Source organism: Rhipicephalus sanguineus, chromosome 1 (assembly GCF_013339695.2).
Source record: "Rhipicephalus sanguineus isolate Rsan-2018 chromosome 1, BIME_Rsan_1.4, whole genome shotgun sequence".
Classification (NCBI taxonomy): Eukaryota; Metazoa; Arthropoda; class Arachnida; order Ixodida; family Ixodidae; genus Rhipicephalus; species Rhipicephalus sanguineus.
In genome coordinates this window covers 247314920-247327904 of record NC_051176.1, presented here as the reverse complement: position 1 = coordinate 247327904, position 12985 = coordinate 247314920, and the positions used below count along the sequence as shown (strand labels likewise).

Below are 12985 nucleotides of genomic sequence, written 5' to 3'. Positions count from 1 at the left end.
TATGCATATAAACCTGCAATATAGACCTGCATATAGACCTGCAATATAGTTACTGTCTAAATGTCTGTAATGACGTTATGTTGTATTGACAGCACAGCACAATGCTCTTGGCTTTGGTGCTTTTTTTATTCATTCCTGCATAATTACCATAATGGGCCATAATCGTGCCTCATTTGCATTTGCCTTTGTGCAGGCTCATACGAGGAGTGTTCATAAACTTTTCAATATTTGCCGTTAACAGGTGCGCATGGTACTCATAAAGATTAGCACACACCTCTCTAGATTTAGCAGAATATGAAAATTTTGTTCTGTATAGGACAGCAGAGTGTCGCTAGGACATGAAAACATAAATGACAGCACCTGTTAGGCAACATGATGCACAAGCAGTGGTCAGCTTTTTTGAAAGGGAACAAAAACTGCAGTGAGATCATGCTGACCTAGTGGTGATGTACAGTGACAAAGCCGCAGTTTATTATATGCTTGTAATGTGGAGTACATTATTTCATTCCAGTCAAGCGAGTGTGGGCAGATTCAGTGGCCGACTCTTGCTACATGATGAACGACAAATTGCTGCACAAGTCATGGCTGTGGTGCTTTTTGACTGGCCGCTCACAGTTGAACAAATAGTAGAGCAAGTTAATGTGAGGTGACAAAAACAAAAGCTCTAAACAGATTTGTCTAGACCAGGGCTTGCCACTACATGTTAAATCGATGGTCAAACGACCAAATTCTGGTTTTGTGCGAATAGAAGAGCTAAGGTCGAGTCTGTTGTTTGCACATAGCTGTTGATTGCCACACACTACTTTGACATAAAAAATGCAAGGGAAGTTTGTGAGTCTAGTTTGTGTGTGTTTTCCTGGCATTTCCTGTGTGTCACAGTAGCGTGCTGCAATCAGTAGCACGCAAAGAAAGAATATTGATGCGCACACACATAAAGACACGGACTCGGGAGACTCGGACGAGCGCAGACTTTCAACATATGTTGAAAGTCTGCGCTCGTCCGAGTCTCCTGAGTCCGTGTCTTTATGTGTGTGCGCATCAATATTCTTTCCTTGCAAGTATGAACCAACTCGCCCAGCAGCAAGTTTTATTGAATCAGTAGCATGGGTGCATATATTTTAAAAGACATCTAAAAGGCTCTGGAGCAACTTTTTCACTGCTACTAATATGGCAATCAGTGCTATTCAGTGACGAGTGATGTATTTGCAGACAATAAACCTCCTAAATTATGGGATAACATGGTTTCTTTATGCGGTCCTTTCCCATGGCAGTGATATCATGTTATCCAGTGCAGGAATACACAACTCTCAGCAAGGCAGTGCATTAATATTTACGCCACATGGCCATCCAGACTTATGGTCATTCGAAATTTGGTAGCAGTACAAAATCGTAGCGTGAGCTCCATTGACTAGGCAAAAATATGAAGAGGTGTATGTATAAATAGCAGCTTGTCTTGTAGTGTGCTTCTGTTGAATGATCGCTGATATGCTTGTCACTGTTGTCACCAAACTGTCTATTTGCTTCGTAAGCACAAGTTCAGGCAATGAATAGTTGTGTGATTTTCATGCGTTCCTTTACCAAATATATTTGTCCTAATACCATCTTTATTGCTTGATAATATTAATTGACCATGTCTCTGTTTTATAGGCTGAAGAACAGTGTGCCGCACAAGCTTCACAGCCTTCATCATCTGAGCAGCCGAGGCGAGCAGGCAGCTGATTTGCTCAGTGAAGACGAGGTTGGCGACGGTTGACAACTTTTTTGATGCCTCTTGAGATAGGCTTTCTGGACTGCAGGATAGCTTTAGTGCTGCTTATGCAGCTTTCAAGTGGCATGTACTATATCTATATATATGTATATATGTAGCTGATTTACAAACAAATATATGAAGGAATTAAGGTGTAATGCAGTCTGGGCTGCAAGATATCTATTATTTATACAAAACATTCAGCTAAATTCTTGGCTTGTTGCATTATATGCACTAAACTCTCTTGCAAAGCATAAAAGGGACTAGGAAATCCACTCACCTTAGCAGAATTGTAGCTTAAAAGAAATCCATTAAGTGTATGGAACGCTTATTAAGGGCAAATTGGGAAGAGCGCTGCTGGTTATCTTATCTTCTTTTTTTTTTTTTTAGCTTTCTAAGCTTCTGGGAAACTGTTGAACATTTTCTTTATCTGTTCAAATTTCTAAGGGCTATGAAGATAAAGAGGAAACAAAATTAGCATGCTTCATCAACTGCTTTTATTTATTTTCACCAGTACAGTCTACTTTGTTTTATCAATATTAAAACTAAATATTAATCAGCTGTGCTGCAAGGTAGGAGTATACAAGGTAATGCAAGATTGTGTTAGTGATTTTTTCCTGGTACACAACATAGAAAGACAACACAGAAATGTTAAATTATGTTTTAAAATGTTTTGTCTGTGGTAAAGTTTCTAATTTCTCCGGTGAAGTTTTTGAGACGGTTTGCAGGCAACATTGAAGAATTCTGTAGTATCATTAAAAGGGTAGCAAGCCTCGTAATAAAACTAAACAAGAGATATAAACTGCAACTAGTACAGGTTTACGCTCTAACATCCAGCCGTGACGACGAAGAGGTAGAATAACTCTACGAGGATATTGGATTATCATTGCAAAAAGGAGCATACCTAGAACACCATAGTCATGGGAGGCCTCAGTGCGAAAGTGGGAAGAAAACAGAAGGGGGAAGAATCAATTCAGTAACTATGGTGTTGACTATAGGAATAATAGAGGAGATATGTTAGTTGAATTCCTGGAACGAAAACAACACTGCATAATGAGCACCTTCTTCTGAAAGCATAGAAATAGGAGGTAGTTGTGGAAAAGCCCTAATTGAAAAACAAAGAATGAAATAGATTTGGTATTATGCGGTGACCCAGGCATTGCAGGACATAGAAGTAATAAGCAAGATAAAGTGTAGTGATTATAAGTCAGGGTGAGGATAGCCCTCAGTCTGAGAACAAGAGCGAAATTAACCTCTAAAAAACAGGGCAACCTAGATGTAGTCAGAGTAAAAACAGGAATATAGGGCCCTTGAGAACAAATGTGATGCTTTTGAACAAGAAGAAAATAGCGACATAGATCTAGGGAACAAACGAAAATGTAACTAGACTGATTTCTGAAGCAGCATTTGAAGTAGGATATAAAGCACCAAGGCAAGAAGTAAGCAACCTCTCCCAAACCACGAAACTCTTTATAATGAAACAACCCATGGAAGTGACTAACTGACGATCTCAAATAAAAATCACTGATCTGACAAAAATAGACATACGGCCTTGTTGGTAAGACATGGTAATGAATATTTAGCGCAGAAGCAACAAAAGGACGAAAAAGCCCCTGGACACGGCACATGTGCCACGTTGAGCTTTCGTTGAACTAACAAAGCAGATCAACAAGAAGAAAGTCAGTGACATAACCTCAAATGGGTAGAGGCAGTAGTAAAAAAAAATGGCCAGCAGCATCAGAATAGCTTTAAAAAAGTTAGCGCAGCTTGCATTAAGTCGCGCAAGTCTAGGTCACAGCAGAGCTGGTGGGCACGTTTCAGCGTCTCTTGTTAACCATCTGTACAGAATGCTTGAGTGCCAGTTCATGATGATGATAATTTTCTATCTACGACACATGGCAAACCTCGACCATAAAGCTCTGTCGTAAAACTGTTTTAAAAGGGCCAAAGTGCATACGCTAAATGATAGGCAGGGCAAAGTTTTCAGCAATTTCAACAACATAGTGGAAGGTGGTAGAAGATATCTACTCTAAACTGTTCAGTTTGGAGATAAGCCATCCTTCCTTGAGCGAAACCAAAGTTGAACAAGACAATGATGTTCCATATGTAATTATAATGATGAAGTTAGGAAGACCATACGTGATGTGCTTATGGAAAAGTGACTGGAGATGACAGATAACAGTCAATTTGATCAAAGATGGAGGGGATTTTAAAATATGGAAGAAAATAGACACTTTACAGTCAATGCCTCAAAACATCAAAAGTGCCATGCAGTGGAAAAATGCCAACATTATATTAATGCACAAGAAAGGAGACACAAAAGACTTAAATAATTAGACCCATGAGCTTACTTTCAGTATTATACAAAATAACCTAAACATGGAGCAAGCTGATTTCAGGAAGCAGTACTCTATGATGGATCATAGTCGTGTGATCAACCAGGAAACTGAGAAAACTGCCAAGTACAACCAAACCCTTTATATAGCTTTCACAGACTATGAAAATGCATTAGGCTCATAACAGACATCAGCAGTCTTCAAAGCATTGTTTCATTAAGGGGTACTTGGAACATATATAATTACCCTAGCCATTTCCGCAGCTACTTTGCTTTCCCACAAGAAACGCAATAGAATTATTATGCCTAAGGGCAGACTTTCGAAAAAAAAAGATTGCGATATATAAAGGTGTCAGACATGGAGAGGTGATCTTTCCATGTTGTTCATTGCATGCTTAGAAGAAGCGCTCTTCAACAATGATGGCGACGAATTGCAAAAAATGATTGCAGACCTAAACTGAGAAAGTATTAAAGTAGTGCTAAATATAAATATGCTGAAGGCAAAGGTCTCAATAGCCTTGCAAAAGATAAAGAGTTCACGATTGGCAACCAACCATTGGAGTCCATGTATACGTAGGTCAATTATGTACAAACAGAGGAGCCTGCTTGTGAAAAGGAAATTCACCAAAGAATAAGGATGGGCTGGGGCGCATATGGCAAGCACTCCCAAAGAATGACAATCTGCCACTGTCCCTAACTTAAAAAGTGTACAATCATTGCATGCTGCCTGTTCTAAAATATGGGGCTGAAACTTGGAGGATAACAAAGAAACACGAAGGAAAAAAAGTTAAAGACCACACAGCATGCAGTGTAATGGAAAATGATAGGCAAGACATTAAGAGATTGGAAGACAGCAGCAGAATGGGTCAGGGAAGAAACAGGCGTATCGGATATTCTAGTTGACATCAAGCGAAAGAAAATAGCCTGGCCTGGCCACACAATGCATAGGACAAACCACAGAGTTTACAATATATTTACTAGAGAGAACTTTGGCACTGCGATCATTCAGCCTACCTTGGGAATGATGGGTAGTACTACATGGATTTGCCTAGTCTTCATGCTTGTGGCTTCGAACACTCTTGTGGTTTTGTTTATTGTTGTGTTTTGGCTTTTGTTTCGGATAAAACAACGGCTCATTATGAGCTGATTTGAATTGTTGAGCTTAAAAGGGGTCAAAATGGTGAAGGGGGACTGCTGAACTTCTTTCATAATTACTATTTTTAAGCGTCAAAAAGCCACATGGAGCCTGAAGCTTAGGCAAATCCATGTACTATCCATCACTCACATGCTAGCTGAAGCGTGGCGCATTGCAGTTCCCTTAGACACTAGTGCCAGATTTCCCTCTAGTGTATTATTATGAAATTCTATGGGACAGAAAACCGGTGACAACCAGGTTTTGAGCAACAGAATGGTTATCAAGGAATGGGAAATGCAGCCGAGGACAGGCTCAAAGTAGATGGAGTGATGAAATTGGGAAGTTGACAGGCATAAAGTGGAATCAGCTTGCATAAGATATAGGCTAAATTGGAGATCATTGGGAGAGGCCTTCATCCTGCAGTGGACGTAAGATAGCCTTTTGCTGCTGATGATGATAATGAACTGCTACCACATAGTAAACCTTCATTGGTGATTTTTGGAAGCTATTCTGCACCAGCAGAGTTTCAGAGAGATTGTAAGTCGCTTTTTAACTGTGCACACATGTGCAGGGTCACATGTTCATGCCAAATTTTTTTTTTATTCACGTGCTTAAACTGGTTAATAGGCACATGACATTTGGCTGGCCCCCTTTACTCTCTGGCTCTGATTTCAAAGGTGCAGAGCCTGCTCTTCATTAAAGCCAGAGTAAACGTGGTACGCAACTACTCGCTGGAGCAATTGAAGGCTAGAAGAGGAAACATGTCAGTGCTTTTACTGTTAACAAAGCATGCATGTGCCTTGGCACAGCTACACAAACTGCCACAGCTAGATGTGGCAGATACTAACTACACTAACAAGGAAGGCTACACGAACCATGTGACTGGAACTCCTCTAGAACTGGGTCGCACTCCTGAGTTAAGGTTAAAGAGCCTCTAAGTGCTCCCAGCTGGAGTGCAGCACACTGAACTAACCAGTTGAATTTATTATGAGCACTTTATTTTGACTAGCCAAATGTAATGCACACCGTCACAACTATCGGATACACTTTAAAATGAGTCGATAGTACAACATGTAAACTCATTTCTTAGGGCTCTGCTTGGTGGGGCATTCTCTGTTCATGTCACTGAAGCAGCCCATTTTATAGCAACCATTTCTTGTAACACCAGAGGCTACGAAGGATGGTGTAAAATTTCAAGATGCAAGCTGAATTTTTTGGCATATTTGTAGCTTTTTTGGTGTGTTCAAAAAGATTTATGTCACACTTATATGTTAAAAGGGAGCTGATGCAAAAATTCAAAGCAAGGACAGTACCAAAACTGGAAACAAGTGGCGTGAAGACACAACTCACATTTTTTATGAAACAGCATGTTACTAAACAAAGGGTGAGAAAAGGAGTGTACAGGACATGCACTTAACTCGCAACTGAAGTTTATTTGAAAAAGCAATTACAATATATGTGCATGAACGTAACGCGTGGTAGTCGAAACAGAGTAAAATAGAATGGACATTGGTGCCTACCATGGGTTACATTCATGCATATATATTGCAAGTGTTTTTTCAAATAAATTTCAGTTGCGAGTTCAGCGCATGTCCTGTGTACTCCTTTTCTCGCCCTTCGTTTAGTAACGCGCTGTTTCATCAAAAATGAACTTTAACCAACTCGCCCAACTTACCATCTTGCTTCAGAACTCACTCTTTTCTCTTGCTCTCCTTTCTGGGTGCATTTTCCATAGTGCACAAAACAAAAGTGGTAATGGTTTGCGACACACTCGAATTTGGGAAATGTTGATCTGTTGTCCAGACTTCATAGCTATGAACATCTGAACAATATTTTGCTGCATACAGCAAGGGATCTACAATTTCATGACAAAAATGACCAAAAATTGCTTCCTCTCTTCTCTGCAATATTGTTGCCAGCTTGGCAACAAGTGGGTCCAAAACATATTGACTGATTTCATGGATGGCACGCCAGCAGACTATCTCATAGGTTGGCATGGGGTGCCGTCACATGCAGGCACCATGCACATCTGGACTGGAAGTAGCAGCTGCTACATTCAAAGAAAGGAAAAAAAAAAAAGAAAATGCTCAAGGCCGTGATGTGTAACAGTGTGACTTTTGGACGGTGTGTCATGCTCATGGCAACGAAAGAAGAGAGAAAGCTCGCCTCGTGTGTTAACTCTGTTTATACTTCACGAATTCGAAACAAATTCTGTGGCAGGATGTTTGAGAGGCAACCAAGTCCAATAGTAAGGCCATTGTATGATAACTTGTAAAGGTATTGCAGGGCCCCTTTAAATACCTTGACATCACTGTTGGCTGGATGTTTGTGGTGTTCACTTGTGATACACATGACGCACTGAGGATTTGGTGTGTTTGTTTGATCATGAAGACATGAATATTGTGAAAACTTTCTTGAAATGTATGCATATTGTCTGGCAAAAAAAAATTTGCGGTATAAAGCTGAGATGTGAGTACACAAAAAAGCTTTCTTGTGGGAACAAATAACAGAAACATGGGCTAAGTCTCTGATTGTATATGTATCCACTTGTTTGTGTCGTCATTCTTTTAGTAGCTTGCTATTATATGGGCTGAATAATTCTTACTTTTGTCGACCTCAAAGTAGAATTATGCATGAAAGTCTTGTTTATTAGTACTATTTGTATGTGTAAAAATTGCATAGCTGCAGTCATATTTATTGTTCTGTGTGGTATTTATCACAGAGCTGATGTTGTCTATTGTGTGTGGTCATTGGTATTGAGCTTTGTTGTAGTGTCTTGATACTGACTATTTTGGTGGCGTTAAAGATGTTGCTTATGTGAAAATGTGGATGATGGTTGTCTCACTCTACATTCACTTTTTTTATATTTATTGCAGTAAGTGTGCATTGTATCTTTTATTTTTATTACCTTGCTCAGACTGGAACATGCTATCGGTATTGTGATACGTGTTGCAAAGTGATTGCCACTTGTTCATGTGAAGTTGGCTGGGTGGACGAAATAGTCTGTACAATACGTGTGAGATGATATACAGGGTCGATCTCTGTAGAGGTCACAGCAAATTATAACCCAGGGCATGTGTGGCCATGTTCTTCAGTTATTCTCATCCTTTGCCATGGATGAAACCTTTTTGTGCATACAAATCACAAGTATCGGTTACCATTTGAGACAGAGGATGCAACAGTTCGAACTCAAACTACTTGATTCAGCATATTCATTATAAAATGCTAAGTGCCACTGCAGTGGCTCAGTGGTTACAGTGGTCGGCTGCTGACCCAAAAGATGCTGGTTCGATTCAGGTTGTGGTGGGTGCATTTCGTTGGAGGCAAAATTCTAGAAAGACCTGTGTACTATACAACGGCAGTGCAGGTTGAAGAACCCCAGGTGGCGAAAATTATGCGGAGCCCTCTGCTACGGCATCTATCATAGCCTGAGCCATTTTGGGACGTTAAACACCACAAATTTGAAACCTGAACCTGAACAAGAAACTGCTGTGTGTGTTCAGTTAAGACGTTGGTGCATTTCCGCTGACCCCATTTAATTTCGCCGAAAAAAAAATTTTTGCTGTCCGAGACCCCGGGATCACAATATCAATCTTTGTGGTGTCAGGAAAAAATTAAAAAAAAATGCCTTTGCCAAAAAAATGAGAAGTCTCCACTGAGCTGGAGCCACTCTTTGCATTTGTGCGAAATTATGACTGATGGAATCCTACAAAAATGTATTGTAGCTTTGGGTCCTAAAATTTTCCGTGACGTACTATGAAAAGCATGTTGACAAAATGCTACCTTGCAGTGTTGGTACTGTTATTTAAAAAAAAATCGCAAATGAGGCACATTGTTCAATACTGCTCGAATGTAAGATATTTAACAGCGGAGCTGTTTAAACTCAAGGCTAGACCATGCAGAGTGAGCAAAAAACTATCATCATGATCGGTCTCTGCCTTCTAGTGTGTTGCTTTGCTGGCGCATGCTCTTTGTCTTCTTAAGACCTTGCTAATTAAGGGTTATTGTTAAGACCTTGTTAAAGTTGCTATTTGAGGTATTGCTAGTTAATGTCTTGCAAATTAAGAATTTGCTAATTGAGATCTTGCAATTTAGTAGTGCTAATTAAGACCTAGCTTATTAAAAATCACTAATTAATCGTTCACTTCACGTAGCCACAAGGACACTTCGCCGAGCAATATAGTTCTACGCTCCACGTAGCCAAGCCTTTCAATGCCTAGCCAGATCTAGCAACGACTTAGTCGAGCTTGTAGGAGCCGATAGAAGCTAGGTTGGGCCACAAGCTCCGCCTTGCACCACGTGCAAGCTGAAGCCAGCCGTAAAAAGTGCGCGTACACGAAAAGCCACCGGCTCCGTAGCCATGGAAACCAGCGACGCCGCAGCTGCTAGAACACCTGGCATAACCTCGTGACGTCATGCCAAGCTGCGCATGCGCAGTAGCGACAACCACGCAGCTGCTACCGCTAAGCCACGCCCAGCGATAAAGACACCTCGCGCAAAGAAAGTACGTACTCCCAAAGAAGGAGCAGCGCATCGTGAAGCGAGGCTTGTCGCTGTACAAGAACGGCAGCAACGGGCAGACCCAGAATACACGGCCACGGAAACGGAGAACAAGAGACGACAAGTAGATACTGCCGGTCACCGTGAGCGCAATGCTGCGCGTATGCGAGCTCTTCGTCAGGATCCCGCCTACCGGAGGTGGTGCCGACGCGCCAAGTTCAACCAAGGTCAACCTAGTGGTAGTCACGACACACCATCAAATCTGCCAGCTTAGCTTTGTCTCAAGCCTTGCGCAGTGGATCGAGGGCAAGCTTTCGCCCCCTGCCCCCCTTTTTTTTCGCATCCATAATAGTCGGAATTTTCAAAACTTCGAAGGGCGTTACCAAGTTGTACACAATGTAATTGCCGATAGTGACGTCAAACGCTAACCAAAAATACTTAAAGGCGTCCTGAACACCTTTTCCATCGCCACAAGAATCTTCCGTCAAGTACGAGCGGAGTTGCAGGGATCCCGGCAAGAGAGCTGGAAGCTACACAGGGAGGGATGACAAAGGGGGAAAGAAGCTACGCGATCAGTGCGCGTTGTGAAACGCGATTGCTCTCTTCCGGTGTTAATCCGGTGCGCGGCAGTGTTGCTACCGTGTAATTTTAGCACACTGTAGTGTGCGGCGCCCCGCTGCAAGAAGCACATCTGATCCAAATGCCGCGCTTGGTTTATGTCAGCTCCGAAGAGTGAAGACATGGCCTCTGTACGAAGAGAGGGCGTTTGAGAAAGTGACAACTTCGCGCTCCGCTTGTAAACTCTCCTTGCCGCGTACGACAGCAAGATTTAGGTGAGGTGTTCACAGCAGCATCCGCCTTCATCTGTATGTGTTTTTTTCACCAGGCGCGAAGGGTGGTTCAGGACCCCTGTAAGGTCATGTAAGATCCAATATTTTGCGTGTGCTAACTTAATCTGTGAAAACATGTTGCATTATTTTTTTATGAGATCGAAGTTATAAAGCCATGACCAAATTGACGTTAACGCCCCAACCACGCAAATTATAGTCATCATGTAGTGTATCTGCCATAGTCCTAATTCTTAGGTCGTATATTCTGTCGTAATCACGAAACAACAAAATGACAAAAAAAAAATGGACACTTGGCTTTGAAAAGTAAGAGAAATCAATTATAACTACGTTTTCTCACGCAAATCACAAAAACCTCAACATGCGTCCCAGCGACTCGGCATGCTGCCATTGCTGCGGTGCTCGCCCCTTCGCAGCGCCATCTTCAAACGATCTTGCATGTATGCGAGCCTGCGGCGGGAGAGGATAAGCCACCCGATCTTTGTCGCTGCTCATCGCATGGCCGTAATCTGATAACCAACGTTTTTGATAACGCAGATGACGCGCGGCGCTTTTGCAGCTTCACCACGCAGAATGGTTGAAGTCGCGACAGAACACCCGCTTTCACGTCGGCTCGTCGTCGACTACCCGGTGGCCCCCTACACTGAGCAACGTACTTGAGCATACGTGTGCGTCTTGTGCTCGCCTGAGATTTATGGCCGAGTTGCACGTCTTAAAGCAGCATTTAGGCCATCTGAACAGGCATAAGAAGATTACCTGTGATCGCAACTTTTGTAGTGTGAAAGGTCTGAACAGCGCCTTTTTCGTGAACCTTATGCCAGAAAAAGCTCTCTCCATCCGAAAAACCGATATATCGAAGCGGCTCAAGCAGTTCTGGCACAAAGACATTGCCGCACAAAGACATTGCCGTAAAATCACCAGATGCGTTTGAGTCTGACAAAAATTTTGTTTCTGAGCAAACCGCCGTTCAGTGAACAGACGTGACACTTCTGAAGATGGCGATGGAGGTGAAACGATATCGTCGGACCTCCAACGCCAGGCGCAGGAAGGCTGAGATCGAGGGTGCCGTCTGCAGGACAACTCCTGCCTGAACCCTCTCTTCCGTTAAACCCTATGGGTACCTGCCGGGGAATAGACATTTCTTCGTTAGATCGGGAAATTCGTAAAATGAGGTTTCGTGAGATCGAGTTTTAAGTGTGTTGCATTTTTAGAGATATGTACTTAAAAATTTATAGTTAGCGTCTGACGTCACTCTGGGCAATTATATTTTGTACAATTGCTAACCTAATGCGTGGCAACGCGCTGCGAGGTTTTGAAAATTCTTATCGTTTAGATGCGAAGAAAAAAAAAACGAATATTTGAGCTTTATTGAACAAGTTGCTTTGTTTGCCATTGTTCTTTTAAAAAATAACGATACCAACACTGCAAGGTAGCAGCATTTTGTGAACGCACGCTATTGTACGTTAGAAAAAAAATGTCTGGCCCACAACTAAATACTTTTTTCGTAGGATCGCAACGAAGTCCCATTTTCACGCAACTCTCAAAAAGCGGTTCCGGCTGAATGGAGACTTCTTTTTTTTTTTTTTTCGAATGCAAATTTCAACACATCCCCAGGATCACAACACCAATCTTTGGTGGTGCGATCCTGGGGATTCGGACAGCAAAATATATGAATTAGGCGACATTTAATAGGATCGGCAGACTTGCATCGACGTTCTTACTGAACGTCGATGCAAGTATATATGTTTTTCTTAGATATCAAAATTAAATGTTTGCAAATCTGGCATTATGTTCATTAGCAGGCAGTTATGAATCTTGATTACTGGCACGTTCTATTCAACTTTTCTCCGCTGTTTCTTCACTGCGTTCGAGTTCAAAGAGAAAATGTGAGCTTTCGCTTTCAAATAAATCGAACATACACTGTCTTATGTTTGTGTTGAATTTTTGTGGTATACCTGTAGAGCAATACCACCAAGCTGTACTGTTGGCACAAGAAATTGAGCAGTTGCATTGTTTATGAAGGAACCTTTTACCGGACCCCATAGTAAATTTGAGTCAGCCATGGGGAAGGTGCAATCAGGGAGGCGTATGTACCAAAAAAGTTTTCCAAATCTGCTCATTAGGAGAGTCTTCCATGCCTCCAGGCATAGGCGTGCGCAAGGTTCTCCATCAGGGGTGGGAGGAGGGCAAGTTTCTCTGCAACCCCCCCCCCCCCCCACCTCGTTAGCCAATTCCGAACGAAAACGAGCTCCGCAAGGGATGCAAATATGGAAATGAATCGACGTCGTGCTTCTCACAATGGCCTGCCATTGGCCCCCGCCTTTCCGGGGTAAAGGTGGGAAGTAAACAGTTCTTTGAATGCAACATCATGAGTCATTGGTCGCCATTGTGGTAAAAAAACATGCTTAGCCATAACCCTG

At 42.1% G+C, this 12985-nt stretch overlaps 1 protein-coding gene across 3 annotated transcripts in view; it reads left to right on the top strand.

The window, feature by feature from the left end:
- LOC119376434 (coiled-coil domain-containing protein 102A) overlaps positions 1-12450 on the top strand; it is a 56940-nt gene extending 44490 nt beyond the window's left edge. For all 3 annotated transcript variants that reach the window (XM_037646269.2, XM_037646284.2, XM_049411006.1), the window contains one exon: positions 1648-12450. In XM_037646269.2, coding sequence (XP_037502197.1) covers positions 1648-1719 — 72 coding nt within the window. In that variant the 3' untranslated portion in view covers positions 1720-12450. The remainder of the gene's footprint in view (positions 1-1647) is intronic.
- The last annotated feature ends 535 nt before the right edge of the window (positions 12451-12985 follow it).